General features: G+C 39.1%; 6 protein-coding genes across 8 annotated transcripts; 3 read left to right on the plus strand and 3 right to left on the minus strand.

Moving 5' to 3' along the window:
• Window positions 1-695: 695 nt before the first annotated feature.
• On the minus strand, window positions 696-6,916 carry LOC107224161 (alpha-mannosidase 2). The gene is made up of 7 exons (XM_015664106.2): window positions 6,440-6,916; window positions 4,995-6,361; window positions 4,502-4,840; window positions 4,053-4,361; window positions 3,415-3,943; window positions 3,030-3,182; window positions 696-2,782 (listed from the first exon to the last, which is right to left on the minus strand). The coding sequence occupies exons 1-7, from the start codon at window positions 6,566-6,568 to the stop codon at window positions 2,192-2,194; spliced, it is 3,417 nt and encodes a 1,138-aa protein (XP_015519592.1). The 5' UTR covers window positions 6,569-6,916; the 3' UTR covers window positions 696-2,191.
• LOC107224165 (N-alpha-acetyltransferase 40) lies at window positions 930-2,504 on the plus strand. Of its 2 annotated transcripts, XR_006903897.1 has the most exons (5): window positions 930-1,071; window positions 1,134-1,522; window positions 1,790-1,948; window positions 2,061-2,285; window positions 2,371-2,504. XR_006903897.1 is itself a non-coding variant. In XM_015664110.2 (4 exons), exons 1-4 carry the CDS (start codon window positions 1,036-1,038, stop codon window positions 2,176-2,178), a joined length of 702 nt encoding a protein of 233 aa, XP_015519596.1. In that variant the 5' UTR covers window positions 930-1,035; the 3' UTR covers window positions 2,179-2,504. The 2 variants fall into 2 exon arrangements, 1 of the variants encoding a protein (XP_015519596.1); XM_015664110.2 differs by having other exon boundaries at window positions 2,061-2,504.
• A 171-nt stretch (window positions 6,917-7,087) lies between the features above and the next one.
• On the plus strand, window positions 7,088-9,700 carry LOC107224162 (WD repeat-containing protein 37). The gene is made up of 5 exons (XM_015664107.2): window positions 7,088-7,735; window positions 7,834-7,959; window positions 8,048-8,804; window positions 8,924-9,170; window positions 9,315-9,700. The coding sequence occupies exons 1-5, from the start codon at window positions 7,459-7,461 to the stop codon at window positions 9,435-9,437; spliced, it is 1,530 nt and encodes a 509-aa protein (XP_015519593.2). The 5' UTR covers window positions 7,088-7,458; the 3' UTR covers window positions 9,438-9,700.
• On the minus strand, window positions 9,269-13,132 carry LOC107224164 (protein ARV1). Of its 2 annotated transcripts, none has more exons than XM_015664109.2 (4): window positions 12,801-13,132; window positions 10,382-10,517; window positions 9,765-10,284; window positions 9,269-9,605 (listed from the first exon to the last, which is right to left on the minus strand). In XM_015664109.2, exons 2-4 carry the CDS (start codon window positions 10,463-10,465, stop codon window positions 9,457-9,459), a joined length of 753 nt encoding a protein of 250 aa, XP_015519595.2. In that variant the 5' UTR covers window positions 10,466-10,517; window positions 12,801-13,132; the 3' UTR covers window positions 9,269-9,456. The 2 variants fall into 2 exon arrangements, with proteins under 2 accessions (XP_015519595.2, XP_046593329.1); XM_046737373.1 differs by lacking the exon at window positions 12,801-13,132 and adding an exon at window positions 10,618-10,725.
• Window positions 10,997-12,633, plus strand: LOC107224163 (aldo-keto reductase family 1 member A1). The gene is made up of 4 exons (XM_015664108.2): window positions 10,997-11,219; window positions 11,410-11,577; window positions 11,708-12,061; window positions 12,132-12,633. The coding sequence occupies exons 1-4, from the start codon at window positions 11,148-11,150 to the stop codon at window positions 12,504-12,506; spliced, it is 969 nt and encodes a 322-aa protein (XP_015519594.1). The 5' UTR covers window positions 10,997-11,147; the 3' UTR covers window positions 12,507-12,633.
• A 248-nt stretch (window positions 13,133-13,380) lies between the features above and the next one.
• LOC107224154 (RNA-binding protein 34) lies at window positions 13,381-16,777 on the minus strand. Its single transcript, XM_015664098.2, has 4 exons — window positions 16,625-16,777; window positions 14,500-16,083; window positions 14,070-14,389; window positions 13,381-13,899 (listed from the first exon to the last, which is right to left on the minus strand). Exons 2-4 carry the CDS (start codon window positions 16,019-16,021, stop codon window positions 13,684-13,686), a joined length of 2,058 nt encoding a protein of 685 aa, XP_015519584.2. The 5' UTR covers window positions 16,022-16,083; window positions 16,625-16,777; the 3' UTR covers window positions 13,381-13,683.
• Window positions 16,778-17,516: the final 739 nt, after the last annotated feature.

Below are 17,516 nucleotides of genomic sequence, written 5' to 3' on the forward strand. Positions count from 1 at the left end.
AATTAATTTTATTCTTATCAGGTGACAACACAGATTTTACAACCGTGGGCGATGAAAGCTGCGCTTCCATTTTTATCGGATTCCTTCCATTTCACTGCTAGCTCGACTTGGATTCAGTGATTCAAAAAACATCATAGGATCAGACAGCGCGCTATCAAAAAATAATCACAAAATAAATACTAGCTACCATTGTTGCATATATATATATATAATATAAAATAACTGAAATTACTACCATACATTGTATAGCAATCTTTTGCCCGCAACTTCTAATGCAATGTTTGTTATTCATATTTAGTAATATTGCATACATGAACAAGAAAAAAAATAGTATATACCTTGCGTGAAACTTCACCATCGATTTTCTCGGAAATTAAACCTTGGTGCATAAATTCCCGTCAGCCTGGTACTTAGGGCAAATACCTCTACAAAATACCCGAGTCCCATCAAAATCCATTATTAGCATGTTAGAGGGTCCCCTTGCTGGTGTGTAGACGTTTGATTTGGCATGAGGTCACGATGAACTGTGTCTATGACGTTGTAAACTATAAACTGAAATAATATGGTTACTCGATTCTAAAATTAATGCTCTGGCACATCACAGTGTATTCCAAAACTAGTATAGTAACAACAGCATTTTAACTTATAGTCAGTAGGTCTCAACAAAGTAGGAAGAACCGAGACATTAACAGAGATGAAAGTGTATTACTTTATTTCAGATTTATTCGCATGCAAAAGGATCATTCGTACTTTTCCAACTGTTGGGTCTAAATGTGAAAATTCATAGATTGATTTACCGAGTACCGTACCACTTTTCTGAATTGTTGCATTTTTAATCCAGGTTCCACTTATACCAGTAGCCGCAAACCAAGATATACCAGAGTTAGTGTCACTTGTTTCACTAATGTTTGCTGATTTTTAAAAAGCTGCTAGATAGATACTTCTGGAATTGTATTTGTTACTATTTCACAAAAATGATAAATACCACAAATGCAGCACCACGCATTTGATTACGAAATTTAATTTGAGACACAAATGATCGATCTCTCTTCCAAAGCTGTCAACATGAAGGTGCGTATTGAATTCACGTCTTCCTTACTCTTGAGAAATGATAAATTTTTGTTGTTTTTCAGAGAAGAGCACATAAGACTAGGCGCCAACTTCAGGCAGAAAAAGAGAAAACTGCCAAACAACTTGTAGAAAAAGCAAATGCTCTAATAGATCCTCTTGCCACTCTAGAATGTTTTCACAAATACAAATCCAAAGACGGAGTTTTAATTGAGGTCACATGTCAGAGGGTTACAGATTTGTCAAAACAAACTGTATCTTGGATTCTCGATCTCATGGAACGCAACATGAAGCAAATGTACGAGCAGTCCGCGTGGGGTTGGGATCTCGTGGCTAAACAGACTGAATTACTAGAACCAGCTGCTTGGTATTTAGTGGCATCTGCTGAAGACATACCAATCGGTTTTTCGCACTTCAGATTTGATATAGACTATGGTGTAGAAGTTCTGTACTGGTAAATTAATAGATGTAATTGTTAAATTTGTAAGTAATCGCAATAGAATATCCACGGTGAAGGAAAAGTTGTAAATGATGAATTCATATACTAAAGCCTCTAGTCTACTGATACATTGACATCGAATTGCATTCACTTGTCAAATGTTATTCATTATTTAAACTCTGACACCTGCGTAGTCTACATATCTTACTTTTTGTTCCTGACTGTATATTTAATACTATTTTATTTTGAACTGTAATCTTTCATTTTTTCTGCTCTGTGTAGTTATGAAATACAGCTTGAGCCATCATCCAGGCGCAGAGGATTAGGCCGTTTTATGATGCAAGCATTGGAATCAATGGCCTTTCAAACCCAAATGCAAAAAGTTGTTATGACTGTCTTCAAACACAATCCCGCAGCAATATCGTTTTCTCATTCACTTGGGTATTCAAATTGTATTATTATTATTATTCAAACTTTAAAAACTATGTTTTAGTTGAACAAACTTTGATCATCACAAGAGTATTGCATAACATAAGACCCACCGTCATTTCAGGTACCGGCTTGACAGTACGAATCCTTATACCACAGAAAAGGTACATTACATCATTCTTAGCAAACACAATTTGGGCATCGTCAACCCTAAGGCAGACGAAACTCATTCCATCAAATAACAATGCATGAAAACTAAGATTGTGCCCGATGAAATAAGATCGGCAGTATTTCGTGTGGACACAAATTAATTATTGGGGACTTCAAAGATGGTCCAACACTAGTGAAGGTCAGCGGAGCTTCACTTATTGTCCAATCTCCCATGTCTCCGAGGAACTTTCTTAAATCAACTTCTCCATCGTCTGATACTTTAGTCCGATGTACGAAAGACTTATCACCCCAGCAGAGATCCAACGCTTGCCTATGCAGGACCAGTCCCATACCTTTGCCAGCCCCTTCGGGAACTGGGAAAACTCTCAAACTGGCTATGTCTATATCGGCAGGAAAATCAAAACGTAATGGCGACAACTCTGGATGTAGTTCGGTTGATGTCGAATCTGAAGGATGGAAAGCCATAATCGGGTGTAGCAATCCTTGAGTAGCTAGGTAAGCACCCAGTGACAGTAAACCTGCCGGATGGTTTGAGGCTGGTGATCCTCCAGAACAAGGCATGGCAGTTCGTTTTTCCAAGACCAGATTGAATATATGATTCGTCAAGAGATTGTCCGTTACCGGCTGGCTTAAGCCTCGATTGTCATCTTGCATGAGTCGTCGATCTTGCATAATCTGTAATATGATATTACAATATAGAATCTATATCCACATAATAAGATGCAGGTCACTCTGTAACATACGACTAGATTTATATGAACGAATAAAAATAAAAATTTTTTAAATATGATTCTGAGTCTGCCATTCACGATCTCATTTGATCCGATTGTGTTTAATTAAACTTTACTAGCCATAGAGACCACACGACTATAATTAAATCAGCATTTTTTAAAAAAAATTGTATAGATCACTTTTACTTTACCTCAATCTGACCTGTTCCCATTGAAGCAACACCCAGCGGCTGTGCTGTAGCTACTGTCAGTCTCATTCGTTCATCTTCAATATACACAGCTGTAGGCAGTGGATAATAATTTCCCTGTGTTGGTAGCTTAGGAAATCTCTGGCGTCTCACCATCTGTGAAATAGTTCATATTTGAATTCAGGATTTCAACATATGTCAGATTCTAATGTGCATAAGACTTATAAAACAAACTGACACACGATGTGCGAAATATTAGTATTAGAATGCTAAATTAAGTTATAATAATAATAAAAAAAAAAAAAAAAAAAACGTGCCTACGAATAGAAATTTCTGCGCATCAATATCTCTGAAATGCGTAAACTGAAACTGGTAGAGCAATAATTACATTAAGGCCGTTCAAGTCTGTGAAGAATTGGTCCCTGGATACAATGCCTGTGTTCAGTCTCATAGCAATTTCAAAGTTTTGTGTATCTGAAATGTCTACTTCGTTGTGTATGTGTAGACCAAGTCCGTCGCTGTCAGGTGAATTGAATAATGTACAGGTATGAAAGAGGTGAGGTAATTGTAGATAAACCCTTGATAGCAAAGGTCCTTCCACGACATGAACAACCGTATCATGTGGTACAGGAATCACATCAGGGTCCGGTTTGTTGGGCAAGAAAAGATATGCCCCACTTCTGTCTCCAAAGGGCTTCGTCCCATATTTTACAAACTCAAGATGGATCGGAACTGTATTATTGCCGACGCGCATTGCTTTCAAAAGTCCTGACTCGGTAAATGATGCCACAACTTCTGACCTCTGCTGAATAGAGAATTCCCGTTTCTGTGGAATAGCTTGGAGATGAGCAAATCCTGGGACAGCTGACGGTGGGGCTGGAGCATTGTATAAGGTAACATTAGCGATGTGAACTCGTCTGAAATAGAAAATGAAACCAATAACTTTGATTGTTCATTGATGTATTTTTTTGTCCAAATAGCAGTAATAATATTTTGACGAAATAATTTTACGATTGGTTCACTTACGGCGCTAAAGACGTACTGGGAAGAACATGAATTAAGTATGTGCTAAGGCCCAGACCAGGTACAGTAACTTCAAAAGAAAGTTCGAATTTTGCAGAAGATAAACTTCCTACTTCTACCCAAATTGGAGATATTTGACACAGAACTGGATGACCGATTCTATCAGTCACTTTTACGTATGGTGTCGATACAAGCAGTGTCTGAATTTTAGTCCTTTGTCTTGGTAGTGGATTATACAATATCACCCTCCGTGATAATGTTTCTGCTTCGAAAGTGAGCACACGTTTATTTCCAGGATTTGTGTAATCCAATCTTTAGGAGACCATTTGGGTTTGAAAAAAAATGATTATTATAATATAATTGTAATCGAATAGATAAGCTTTTCTTTGAAACTTGGAAAAGTATGAAAATTTAATGTTAAATATAGATGACACGGTATTGAAATATTGTACCTGGCTTCATCCAGAGTGAAGTATGCAATTTTAGGATCAATAGGAAAATCCTGCTGACTTTTTAATAGATGCATAACTGATTGCTGCAAAACATGCTCACTGTCTTTCAAGGCAGTTATCATTTTTTCAGCATAATCAATGACTACGTGGTCTCTAGATGTTCCTGCTATGCCATCATGGTGCTGGAACAGAGAGTGTGATCTTCTAGCGCGTTGCAGTCTGTCAAAGAGACTTTTCTCTGCTAATTGATCACCGCCGCGAACCCAACCTATCGCAGCAAGGATCTCTGAACTCCGCAGTGAGCCTAGTAGTACACGATCTAATCTCTTATGGAATGGCCTGAAAATATGATCATTTTACAATGCTTGTCGTTGCTTCTGAATCTATTTACTAGTTCTGACCAACGCTGTACATGTTTTTTGTATTTGCCTGGATGAAAATAATATTACTTTGAACCAGTAATGTTTTAGTGCTAGTTTGGTAAACTAATTACCTTGAAGTATAGTAACCACTCCAGTAGTGGTCATCCCTATCCGAATATGTAAAGAAGTCTCCAGACAAGGTCGGGAAGTTCTCTATTATCTGTTCGTCCCGAACAGCGTCAAAATAATCACTAAGTGTTCCAAACTGGATTTTAACATTGAGTTCTGAATGTGAGTTCATGTAGTCAAAGAGTCTCTGGTAATTGTTGTACTGGGCATCCCATTCGGTGCGATGATTGTACCGAAAATCATCGCCCAATGGTATCAGTAACGCATTAGTTTTATACAGCTGCGCCTTCTTACGATATTGATCCAACAAGAGCATGGATCTCTCTGCAACATTATTACTGCTAATAACTTGGGGTGGTACTTTCCAAGGGCAGGTAAGACCGTAACTTGGAAGTCGCTTGAAATCAAATTGGCAGCAAACTTTTGGATCAGGACCACAAGTATGTGGTACATCATAGCTATAGAACGGCATCATATGTGTAAACATCTCAGAAGATCCGTCGTTGTCCCAGAGTTGCCTCCATCGAAATTCCAGTAGTTTATCTCTGGCTAATCGTTTTTTAACAGAGTAGTGTACCCTTTGAATTAATAGATTGTCCATTCCTGAGCCCTTCAATAAGTAAGGCATAGTAGGCGACAGACCAAATGGATCGATCGACCAACTTGATTTGGGAACAAAGTCTAAATTATTTTTCAACCATTGGTGACCTTCGGTCAACTGGGTTAGCTGAGCCAACCAATGGGCGCTGGATTCATCGGGCATGACCCAACCGCCAGCAACAATTTCCAACTGCCCGTCATGAACCAACTGTCTGAACATATCCTGAGTCTCCTTGTTCTGTTCGTCCCACCAAAGTTGGAGGAACGATACCTCGGCCCATATGAATTTGCGTCTTTTATCCTCAGCAAGCTTTGAAACCAAATTATTAAGTATGTCTCGAGTTTCAGTCTGATAGTATTTCTCAAACGTCTTCAACCAGCCAGGATCGTTGTGGGAATGAGGCACAACGAACACCTTCAACTTTCTTGTCGGATGCCACTGTTTCTCATCATAGTCTATTGCCCAGCCTTGTTTCCAAACACCGCCGTTGGGGTTGTCAAACTCTAGTTTCTTATATATTTCCAACATTTGAACGTCGACTTGCGGTACTTGCTCTGGCAAAAAGCTGCATTGCTTCTTTTTGGTGTTGATCAAGTGATCCATATGAAACGGTTTCGGTGTTGATCTGACTAGATTGTTCACATAATTATTTGAATTCACCACATCTCTAGTTTGAGCAGCGATCTGAATAGCATTCATGGCTTCATGATGTTGAATAAAATCTTTTTCCAGCTTCGACAGTCGATCTTCAAAATGCAGCCACTGGCTCTGCGGAAACACAAATCAAAAACAAACCTCCGTGAAATGAAAATAAATTTGCCCATATGGTATTGCTCGATAACTTACATCTTTAAGTGGAAGCTTAGATCCACGATCATTTGGATACAGCGCCAAATCCATCATGAGATAAAGCATAACACATCCTGCTAACACCAGCCCCGTTCCAAAGACGGCCAAAGTCTTTCTAACCCGCATTACATTCACTGCTACCCGAATATTTTATATCTAATAATATATAGTAAAATTGATTCATTCGGTTCTCTTACCGGTGTTTATGATTGCCATATTGTTAGCACAGACCGTGGCACAGACTGATCAAACAAGCTTGTTAAATTTAACCTAACCTACGACTAGTGGAATATCGTCTACTTGGATACTGCGGCGACGGTCGCAATTCGTGAAGTAACAAGGGTCATCGAATTATGATACGACGCGTGCTTTATCTGACAGGAATGCTTTCACATGTAAATCCCGAGGCGATTTGAATACGGTATTACGTCTAGTCTTGAATTGTTATCAAACGAGGCTTCAAAACAAGACGAAAAAAGATGCGTCTGTAATCAATGCAGTGGTGATTATAGCTACAACCGGGATTGTAAACTACATTGGTCGGTCATGGTAGGAAACTTCTGTATCGCAATTCATATCAGCGTCGTTTTCAGCAGTCTCTACTGCTTTAGTCAATGAGCTTCCCCCTGACATGTTAGCTGTGGGCTAGTCTACAATACTCTACAAATGTCTTTGTGCAGTGTCGCGAAATTTTCATAGATTTATTCGTGAAACAATGTGACGTTGTGCTAAAATGGTGAAAATCAACAACGACGAAGAGAGTTGGAATTTGTGATAACTTCTCATCCAGCTTCAATCACTTCGCGAGCTTTGCGTAACTTGATCTCCTTCTCTTCACTAATTTTCGGATGGATTTTTGACATTCAAACTCAACCACTGTATAACTACAACTAGTACGATTTTTATTGAAAACAAAAAAAAAATTCTAGTTATTTAATTATGAAATGACCATTCCTGCATTTGTAAATGTGACTTACTGATAGTGAGATTAAATAGTTTACTCCCGCGAGTGAAATATGCCCAGCGATCCATCTACCGCATCGGGAGGGAAGTCCAGTGGTAAAACGAAGAGAATTTCAATTCCTCGTGTACAAAGTAGCACAGATACAGAACTGCAATCTCAGCAGAGTCAAGCCGGCTCAACTCCTCTGCAGCCAACAGCCCTGCATTATGTCAGCTTTCGTTCCGATCCTGATGATGGAGGTGTCCCGCAGTTTTTACGCTCGAGATTACACGAGGCGTTTCAGCAAATAGAAAAAGAGTTCGAGATGTTATACACAGAAAATGTTGGCCGTAAGTAGATTTTGATCTATTCCGGTTATGCGACACTGATTACAGCACTGCGGATTGTTGTGAAAAAAGTACTTATATCATTAAATTTGAAATTTCAGTTCAAGAGAAGGTAGATGCATTAAATGAAAGATTAGAAAGAGAATGTTATGGTTCCGGAGAGCGCAGTTTACCTCCTGGGGATCTAACGGATTATCCGGACACAAAAAATCTTTCCAAACAAAAATGTAAGCATCCCATTAAGATTGAAAGAAAATATCGCGGCCTGTTAATCACTCGACTTAGTGTATGTTAACATCACGGTATGCGTTGCAGCGATGGGTGGTGGCTCTGCCCAGAAGGTGAAGACTTCGCACAAGCTGAAGGCTCAAACCAGCAAGATTGTTTCCAGCTTTAAGAATCCCACCATGTCTTGTACCATGCAGAGGGAATACGTGGGGCACAGAGACGGGATCTGGGAAGTAACGGTGGGACGATTAGGTCAGCCAATAATAGCAACAGCTTCCACGGATCATACTGCTCGTGTCTGGGCCATCGACAGTGGTCGTTGTCTCTTGCAATATACAGGTCATAACGGATCGGTTAACTCCGTTAGATTTCATCCGAGCAGAGACCTGGCATTAACTGCAAGTGGAGATTGCTCTGCACATGTTTGGCAAGCTGCGGTAAATTGGGACCAAGCAAAAAAGCTGCCCTCTTCGGAGGAAATTGCAGGCATGGTTTCAGACAGGACGACAACAGGCGTTGGGTCTATAGATGAACAGGAAGAACTGCCCACTCTGAGGACACCTGTCCGGGAACTATTGGGTCACTCAGGTGTTGTCATAGCCGCAGATTGGCTACCAGGGGCAGAGCAGCTAGTCACAGCATCTTGGGATAGAACTGCTAACCTGTATGATACGGAAACAGGCGAAGTCATTCATACTCTGTGTGGGCATGACCAGGAGCTGACTCATGTTTCAACCCATCATATTCATAGGCTGTGCGTTACGTCCAGCAAAGACAGCACTTTTCGACTATGGGACTTCAGGGAACCAATACATTCAGTGTCGGTCTTCCAGGGGCATACGGAGTATGTTTTTTATACATCAATTTCAATTTCTGGTTGCTCATTTCTGGAATATACTTAATTATATACTTTGTTTCCTTTTTGATGAACTTTCATTATTTTTGTTGGATATTTTCCCACAGAACAGTAACGTCTGCAGTATTTACCAGAGAAGATAAGATAGTATCAAGCTCGGACGACCGGAGTGTTAAGGTCTGGGAGCTGCGTAATATTCGTAGCCCATTAGCAACAATCCGCGCAGACAGTGCTGCTAACAGATTGGCCGTTTCGAGCAGTGGTGTAGTAGCTATACCGCATGACAACAGACAGATCAGACTCTTTGACCTCAGTGGGCAAAGGCTGGCCAGGCTTCCAAGAACGAGCAGACAGGTATATGGCGATGAAATATTTCATAATACGTACATATCATATTACGTCACTTGTCAATTTTCCAATGGAGGTTTCTTACGGTTAATAATTGGTATAGATCGTTGGGTTGCACTGTCTTTTAATCGGTGTCATTTATTTCACTAGGGTCACAGGCGAATGGTTTGTTCGGTTGCTTGGGCAGAGGATGGAGGTATCTGCAATTTATTTTCGTGTGGTTTTGACAGGCTGGTATTAGGCTGGAGCATACTTCCAGTTAAAGACGTTTAGTAAGGATTTTAGTTCACGTTTATTGGACCATGGCATTTATCGCCGTAGAGTTGGCAGTATTGGTAAAAGCTCGATGTATCCATGTAATATTGGCAGTAACATATCCGTACGCTAGTATCCCACCAGCCAGCCCAACCAATGATCCGCTTCTCCCACTTTCGCAAACCACTGCAATAAGTCTCTAATTATTTTATTGTATCATATTATTATGTGATGTTATCAATCATATCCTGTAGTGAATAAAGAACTAAATACCTCAAGAAGAAGAACACTTGCAACGTGTTTTTGATAACACATAATAATGAAACGTATTTTCTCTCAAATCACCTGAATAAGCCGTTAGGAGACATAGTACAGTGTATCCATGTATCAGAGCATAGTGAGGATCTGGAGAAATGTGTCCCCAGACCATATCGAGCAATCCAATTAGTTTCGCGCAACCCCCCACAGTCAAAGCCCTTCCTAAATCAAGAGCACTATATTTGATAGGTCTGTTCCCTGAAATTAACCACCGTAATTCAGTAACGCCGATTACTGCGCAGAAAAATGCACCAAGTGAGAGTGTTGTATGTAACAACAATATATAAAAGCTTCTTTCTCCTTCATATGCATCCTTGTCATCTCTGTGCAGTGGCAAAACAGTTGCTAATGGCTCCTTAGAGCCGCCCGAAGACCAGATTCTAAATGACTCTCCAAGGACGAGGACAACTATTAGTTTCCAATAGGACTTGAAACCACTATTATACAGTAAATGTCTGTATGCGGACTTGTTCAATAAAACTAGGTCAACCAGAACAATTACTGGATCATACTCTATGTATTTATCTGCTATACTGCCACATTTCTCCTGGAATAAGAAATGTTTGAACAATTGGATATCAGATAATTAATTAGTCATCATTAGGTAGTTTTCCAATGGGAAAAAGGAAGATGAAAACACTTACACATTTTGAAACCTTCAGGACACTTGGACTGTACCTTCGATACAATTCATCCACTTCTGCCCCACATTTTATGCAAGTATACATACCGGAATCATAAAAAATTTAAACGCCGATCTACATACACATGCAGGTCTGCCTGTAATGATATACAACAAATATCTTATAATTGCTTACTTGAAAGACCTTCAAATGGTTAATAAGTGTATATGAATTGTGATAAGAATTAATGTACACACAAGTAAAACACGTTCCCTCGATCATGCTAAGAGATCATGCTATTAGAATCTGTATCTGACCAACGACATAAACGCATTTGATATAACGTTTTTTTTTTAAGAGATAGGCGTCACAGTTTCTGGAGTTAATTACTAAATTCGCCAGGGCATAGATCGCTTTGAGCGTAATCTGTCGTAACACATCTTTTGGCTGCCTTAGAGACTTTGATGGATATTTTGTTCATGTAACATTTTCATGACCCTGAACTCAGCTACACATTTCTGATGTGCATAACAATGATCATTAGAAATATCCTTGCCGGATGAGTGAACACCAGAAGAAGAATGTGGATAGGTGAAAGTTGGTTCTAGGAGTAATATCGAGGCCCTCAAGGCCCTAAGATAAAAAAAATCCGTTATGTGCGGCCATTTTGAGTGGTAGTAATGGTGGGGAACTTGAAAAATATTTCTCTACTGCCTCGAGGACCACAGATAACTGTACATCAATTAGTCCCAAATATACGATCGAGCAAGTAACACGTTACACAGCCATGGCCTCTAAGATGACCTTAACATTGCCAACTGGGCAAGTTATGCCAGCTTTGGGATTTGGAACTTGGCAAGTATGTATAGTAGCTCCCATAAATTATTTATGTGTTAGATCTTGTATAATATCTACCTACATAAATGTGAATAATTACAAGCGTCACATGGTATACATTTTGAGTCGATTATGATTGGATAGAGCAAAGAAGGACTGCACATACAAAGAATATTTATTTTGTTTAACACGGATTTTGAATAATCGTACAGGCGACAGATGCTGAGCTAGAGGCTGCACTAAATACAGCTTTGGAAGCAGGCTATAGGCACATAGATACAGCACCAGTATATGAAAATGAACATGTAATTGGTAAGGTACTTCACAAGTGGCTTAGCTCTGGAAAACTGAAGAGGGAAGAACTGTTTGTTGTATCCAAGGTAAAAACAACTATTATTTACATGTAAATAGAAATTGTACACAGAGTTGTATCAACAAGAAACCAAAATCTCGACCTTGTGTTCTGTAATCAAAAACTTGTACCGTAAGCCAATGTTTAAACACTTAAAGGTTCCCCCTGTCGGAAATCGACCTTCAGGAGTAGAGAAATGGATTAAAAGATCTCTGAAAGATTTGCAATTGGACTACTTGGATCTTTACTTGATACACACACCGTTTAGTCTGGAGGAAGTAAACGAAGATTTACATCCAGTAGACAAGAATGGCGAAATTAAACTTGACAAAAGCACAGATCATTTGAAAATATGGTTAGAAATGGAGAAACAAGTTGAGGCTGGTCGTGCAAAAGCAATCGGTCTTTCAAATTTCAATATAAAGCAGATAACGAAAGTAATGTCAGCATCAAAATTACCAATCTCTAACTTGCAGATAGAACTGCATGTTTACTTCCAACAAAAAGAATTGGTAAGATTCTAGTTGAAACTAATGCTCGAGGGTACCTGCATTGAACTATATACCATAATTATTTTCGTAGGTTGATTTCTGCAAAAAAAATGGAATCACAGTGACGGCATATTCCCCGCTGGGATCGAGAGGATTGGTCAAATTAATGGGCAAGGTAGATTCTCTGCCCGATCTGTTATCGAACCCGGTAGTTGTAAAAATAGGGGAACGAAGAAAAAAGACACCGGCTCAGATTTTGCTTAGATACACACTTCAGAGAGGAATAGCTGCTATTCCAAAGAGTACCAACCCAGACAGGCTCAGAAAAAATATTGATTTATTTGATTGGGAACTTGCGCCTGAAGATATGAACGAACTAAACGTATTGGATCAGGGAGCATCGGCCCGGGTTTGCGACTTCGGGTTTTTTAAGGGTATTGAAAAACACCCAGAGTTTCCATTTTAAACATGTAAAGCTCATTTAAGGGCTATAACACATCTATGCACTTCAATTTGTAGGTTTATTCATGTATGAATATTGAATTCATTGTGATGGTAAAGGATATTGAAATAAAACACTAAATTTGTCAAAAGCTTGACTTGTCTTTTAAGTATAAATACTTTCGTGGGATAAAACATGTGTACAAAATTACACACGTATTCAATTAAAAGGTTATATTATTTTTGTGTGTACGAAGAATATTTTAGAATTTCTAGGGTTCATTGTCAGACACTGGAATTTAGAATAAGATGATACTACCTTAGTTGTTTTCTGTGAGGATAACTCTTAGATCAAGGCTTGTAGGCATTTACTATTTGTGGATGCTTGAACACAATTAAGGCTGCTGTAAATAGGGCACTACGCCGGGCAAAAGATTTCTAACCTAACTTAACTTTGCAGCAATTAATGATTGTCTCAAATAAGATTTCACCTATCAATGGAAGATAATTATGTTCGCGTGATCGTTATACAGCATGCGAATTCGTACAAAACAATTGAATAATTTATCGCGTATTACAATTGTAACATTTGTGCACGTCGCGACGTTTTCAGCACGGCACGGTTCAACATCGGTATTATGGTATGATCGGTATTACCTCTCGAAATTTCAAGATGGCATTCTCACAAAAGATTAGGTCGATATGTTACGTCGCAGGATCGATTCGAGCACTATTCAAAATCGCGAAGATTCTCATCAATCGATTCCTCTCAAAAAATTATATGGTGCAACCTGGTGCACCAAATAATTGATTCTAGCACTTTTCAGGATCGAGAAAATTTTGGACAATCGGATATTTGCGTTGACAAAGAAGAAAAAAAGTTACAGATTCAAAATCAGTACAAGGAGCATGTTACATTATTGTTATTAAAAAAATGGTTGTTACAGAATGTGAAAGCACACTTTCTCGTCAGCACATTATATATACAGTTTACGTGTCACACTCACACATACAAAATTACACAAGGACATTAATAACACAGGATGCACCGTAATCACTGAGTAAACAATGTTTTCGAAATTGATGCACACGCTAATTACATTATGTGTGCAATTCTTATATATTGTAACATGGAGGCGTGAAAGTAAAAATAAACTGAATTAAAATGATGAAATTCCTGTCTATATCTAATCGGTGGAAACTTATTTCGGCTTAGCAGCGAATTTAGCTGCTATTTGTTTTTTTTTTTTGTCAAACTTGTTGAATTTTTGTTTTTTTTTCTTATCAGCTTTCTGCCCTTGAAAACCACCACCCGATTTGCTGCCTGGCTGCTCACTCCCTTTTTGCCTCTGTTGTTCACCTTGTGAACGCTTCTGTTTTGCCTCTTTCCTCTGTTGAGCATTCTGACTATTGTGCGTCTACAGCAAAAATACATGATTTAGCAACATTACAGATTGTATACTATGGTCAACATACGTATATTGTTATGACAATAAACAATACGAGTGGATGTTAATTGACACAATTTCATGATGAATAGAACATGAAATAATCGCATTAATGACAGTCTGATATATAGAATACTCACAGCTACTGCAATTGGGTCAGAGTTGTCTTTGTGCCTTTTTGGTGCACTACCTTGAATCTGTTTGGAATGAGACCTTTTCTGACTTAACGGTCCCTGTTTCTTGTCAGACGAAGATTTATCTGTGCATACATTCACCCTAATGACTCGATTGACAAGAGTAGTGCCATTAAGCTTGAGTGCTAGGGCGACTGAGTCGGCATTTTCGAAATTGATGTATCCAAAGCCCTTGCCTATTTTGGTTTTCTTATCTCTGACAATTCGTACAGATGCAATTTTACCACAATCCGCAAAGTGGGACCAAATAGAGTTGTCATCAATTTCTACAATAAAAAATATGATATTGAAATGAATAAAATGAGTTACAAAAAAAATAAAGTGACAGTAAATCTCTTCATATATTCTATGCATTTTTTGTTTAAATTATACTCACTGAAAGGCAAATTGCCCAGGAAGACAGCCTTTTTTTGGTCAGGTTTAGGACCGTTGCCTCCAACCAAATCAACCCTCAAGAAGTATTCATTAAACTTGTGTCCATTCATTGAAAGAGCTTTCTTTGCTGCATCATCAGCATGGTATCTGATGTATGCATGCAACGAGGATACAACTGGATGGAGTTGGTCTCTTTTAATAACAGATAGCTTCTTTGAGGTTTTACTATCCTTTCCAATGCCTCCTCTTATTCTGATTACCTCAATAGTTCCAAACTTTTTGAACAGTTTTATCAACTGTTCTTTTACCACATCTTTGGGAAGGTTTCCGACGTATATCGACCGTTTATTTCTGGCATCAACTTCTTGTGGCGTGAGTTCTTTACCCGAGTCATCTGCAGATTTACCATCTGCCAAATCTTCATCGTCGTCATCTTCCTCCTCATCATCATTTTCAGAATCATTTTCTAGCATGGAAAGCTTAGAAGTTTCCGTGTCGTCTTCAGCATCATCGCTATCCTCATCTTCTTCATCATCATCGCTGTCCTCTTCTTCATCCTCGTCATCGTCCTCCTCAGCTACTACTTTCTGTTTTTTGATTGGTGAAGTATGATCTTCATCCTCCTCTTCATCGCTAATATCCTCGTCGTCATCCTCCTCCTCGTCATTATCAGTGAAATCTTCGTCGTCATCATCATCAGCTAGGCTTTGTCCCAACAAGGCTTTCAATCCAGGTCCAGAATCACTGACGGAATCATCTGTATCACCTTCACTACTAGAGTCTTCCTCTTCTTCCTCTTCCGCATCGTCGCTTTGCTCAACGGTTGGCTTAAGTCCCTTAAACTGTTTGACTCCTTTGTTGACAACCTCCTCCTCCTCTTCTTCTTCTTCCTCTTCTTCCTCTTCCTCCTCCTCCTCCTCCTCCTCCTCGTCCTCCTTCTCCTCCCCTTTTTCCTCATCACCATTGTCGTCAAAATCCGAATCATCATCATCCGAATCTTCAGCTAGACTGTTGCCCAATATATCGATGATGCCAACATCTTCATTAGATACTTCATCCCCCTCGGAGTTACTGTCAGCCTCCTCATCACTAACATCCTCGTTTACTTCAACACCTTCGTTGATATCCTCATAATAAGTATCAGAGTCTTCCTCCTCATCTGAGCCATACACAACACTTTTCCATTGATATCTAGGAAATTTCCGAGCCGGCGATTTTCCCACAGGAATTTTTTTCTTATTCCCAGGTGAAGCCTGATCGTTATTCGAAATATTAGGCTTACTGTTACCTTTGGGCTTAGGGGTGTTTAATGGTGTGTTCACCTTTCCTTTCGGTGTGTTGTTCTCTGTGTTTTGATTGCCTTTGCCTTTGGTTGTACCGTTTATCAAAGCGACCTTGCCAGTTGGTGTTTTCTTAAATTTTGGCGTCTTGTTCTTACCAATAGATGTGTTTTTCACCCCTTTCAAATCATCCTTTGGTGTTGAGGCCTGACTTTTCGGCGTCATCGACTTTGCCTTAGTCATTGTAAGTCTATTCTTTTGACTCAAAAATTGCAACACAATCGGTAATTCCTTCTGGGATTTCACTGCGAACATTAACATAAATGGGAATCAATTTAAGTAAAAAAATTAAACAGTTTTAATCCTATTGTAATAATATTTTGACGATGAACATATTTATGGACGCTCAAAGTGTATGAATGCCTTTTCTGAAACGCAGTTTGAACTCGATTAATTAAATTGACGGGAATTAGACTGGCAAAATTTCCCGGGAAATTGAAAGAAATACATAAAAATGGTGGTGCCACGAATCACCTTAACGGCCGGCGTTATCGATTTCGAGTATCAAAATGACTGAAAATATTGTCTCAAAGTTCGTATTCGATGAAAGAAGAAATGGATCTGTGTCTCATTGATCGTTGAACGATTTTTTTACGCGGATCTCGCATTAAAGAAACCCGGTACTATAGATTTGCGGCTTGATTAACCTCCTACGTGTGGCGGACGAGAGATATTCTGTACATTATGGAAATAAACATTTTTAACTAAATTAAGTATAGACTTTGAAAGAACTGATGCCCGACTGTGAGGGAAATACCTGAATTGCAATGTTTAGTCAGTACTCACCTTTCGATCTTCGGCTAAAATTTAAACTGATTACTCAAACAACGCTAATCTTTCGACCTTCTCGTGGCCTGGCGGTAACAGGAATCTCAACCTTCACCATTACCTCTTGTACGACTTTGACCGGAAAATGCGATGTATTCGACGCTCGTAGTTTGCGCAGATGACTGCCGCGTCTCCGTGGTATGGTAAAAAAAAAAACTGAAGTGTCCTGGATCACCGTCGGTGTTAGTTCCACATCAGTGGCGTCGGTAATGGCAGTGCCCTGCATTAATTGTAAACCTAGGCCATTGACTGAAAAATACAGGGATAGTCATTCGTATGGATTTTGGTGTGTGAAACGGCACTTCACAGAGATAATGGTCTTAATTCGTCGTTAACATTCTCTATTTAGCGTAATTACGCTGACAGAAGCGTTGACTGAAGAATATAAAGACAGTTGCCCTAATAGGCTTTCGTGTGATAACCGAAAATCGTCGTGCGCCTACGCCCCCTGAGATGTTCCAACGGTAGAGTTGACAACTTATTGCAGAACATAAGAGAGTTACCGATTTCGACACGATGCTGGCTGCATTCACCTTCCGAGCAACACAGTCTTCGCAACGGTAAGCCCAAGCCAGTACGTATCCTCTGTGTACTTACCGACTTGTCGGTGATACAAGAAATTAATAATGAGAACAAACTTCTTCCAAAATTCGTAGCAAAACAGTGATTTAATTGAAGTATATTTACCCGAGATAAGAATGTATAGATAGATTATAAATAATGATAGATCAGATGCAATAATGATGCGGAGACCAAAAAGTATATTTGTATGTGCGGTCCATGTACGATATTGATATTATATGATGCATTTAGGACTAATACGTGAGGTATACTGTAAATTTTATAATTT

This window comes from Neodiprion lecontei, chromosome 4 (assembly GCF_021901455.1).
Source record: "Neodiprion lecontei isolate iyNeoLeco1 chromosome 4, iyNeoLeco1.1, whole genome shotgun sequence".
NCBI classification, from domain to species: Eukaryota; Metazoa; Arthropoda; class Insecta; order Hymenoptera; family Diprionidae; genus Neodiprion; species Neodiprion lecontei.

What these genes read in the sequence shown, in the direction of transcription:
- LOC107224165 (XM_015664110.2), top strand. Translation starts at nt 1,036, where the DNA reads ATGATCGATCTCTCTTCCAAAGCTGTCAACATGAAG. An exon ending in CCAAAGCTGTCAACATGAAG is followed by an intron (nt 1,072 to 1,133) that starts GTGCGTATTGAA and finishes GTTGTTTTTCAG; the next exon opens with AGAAGAGCACATAAGACTAG. An exon ending in TCGTTTTCTCATTCACTTGG is followed by an intron (nt 1,949 to 2,060) that starts GTATTCAAATTG and finishes CCGTCATTTCAG; the next exon opens with GTACCGGCTTGACAGTACGA.
- LOC107224161 (XM_015664106.2), bottom strand. Translation starts at nt 6,568, where the DNA reads ATGCGGGTTAGAAAGACTTTGGCCGTCTTTGGAACGGGGCTGGTGTTA. An exon ending in TTCACTCTGGATGAAGCCAG is followed by an intron (nt 4,362 to 4,501) that starts GTACAATATTTC and finishes GGTCTCCTAAAG; the next exon opens with ATTGGATTACACAAATCCTG. An exon ending in TGGGAACAGGTCAGATTGAG is followed by an intron (nt 2,783 to 3,029) that starts GTAAAGTAAAAG and finishes ATCATATTACAG; the next exon opens with ATTATGCAAGATCGACGACT.
- LOC107224162 (XM_015664107.2), top strand. Translation starts at nt 7,459, where the DNA reads ATGCCCAGCGATCCATCTACCGCATCGGGAGGGAAGTCCAGTGGTAAA. An exon ending in AAATCTTTCCAAACAAAAAT is followed by an intron (nt 7,960 to 8,047) that starts GTAAGCATCCCA and finishes TATGCGTTGCAG; the next exon opens with CGATGGGTGGTGGCTCTGCC. An exon ending in TTCCAAGAACGAGCAGACAG is followed by an intron (nt 9,171 to 9,314) that starts GTATATGGCGAT and finishes TTATTTCACTAG; the next exon opens with GGTCACAGGCGAATGGTTTG.
- LOC107224164 (XM_015664109.2), bottom strand. Translation starts at nt 10,465, where the DNA reads ATGTATACTTGCATAAAATGTGGGGCAGAAGTGGATGAATTGTATCGA. An exon ending in TCCTGAAGGTTTCAAAATGT is followed by an intron (nt 10,285 to 10,381) that starts GTAAGTGTTTTC and finishes TTCTTATTCCAG; the next exon opens with GAGAAATGTGGCAGTATAGC. An exon ending in TCTCCTAACGGCTTATTCAG is followed by an intron (nt 9,606 to 9,764) that starts GTGATTTGAGAG and finishes GACTTATTGCAG; the next exon opens with TGGTTTGCGAAAGTGGGAGA.
- LOC107224163 (XM_015664108.2), top strand. Translation starts at nt 11,148, where the DNA reads ATGGCCTCTAAGATGACCTTAACATTGCCAACTGGGCAAGTTATGCCA. An exon ending in AACTGTTTGTTGTATCCAAG is followed by an intron (nt 11,578 to 11,707) that starts GTAAAAACAACT and finishes AAACACTTAAAG; the next exon opens with GTTCCCCCTGTCGGAAATCG. An exon ending in ACTTCCAACAAAAAGAATTG is followed by an intron (nt 12,062 to 12,131) that starts GTAAGATTCTAG and finishes TTATTTTCGTAG; the next exon opens with GTTGATTTCTGCAAAAAAAA.
- LOC107224154 (XM_015664098.2), bottom strand. Translation starts at nt 16,021, where the DNA reads ATGACTAAGGCAAAGTCGATGACGCCGAAAAGTCAGGCCTCAACACCA. An exon ending in CCTGGGCAATTTGCCTTTCA is followed by an intron (nt 14,390 to 14,499) that starts GTGAGTATAATT and finishes TTTTTATTGTAG; the next exon opens with AAATTGATGACAACTCTATT. An exon ending in CTGACCCAATTGCAGTAGCT is followed by an intron (nt 13,900 to 14,069) that starts GTGAGTATTCTA and finishes TTTTTGCTGTAG; the next exon opens with ACGCACAATAGTCAGAATGC.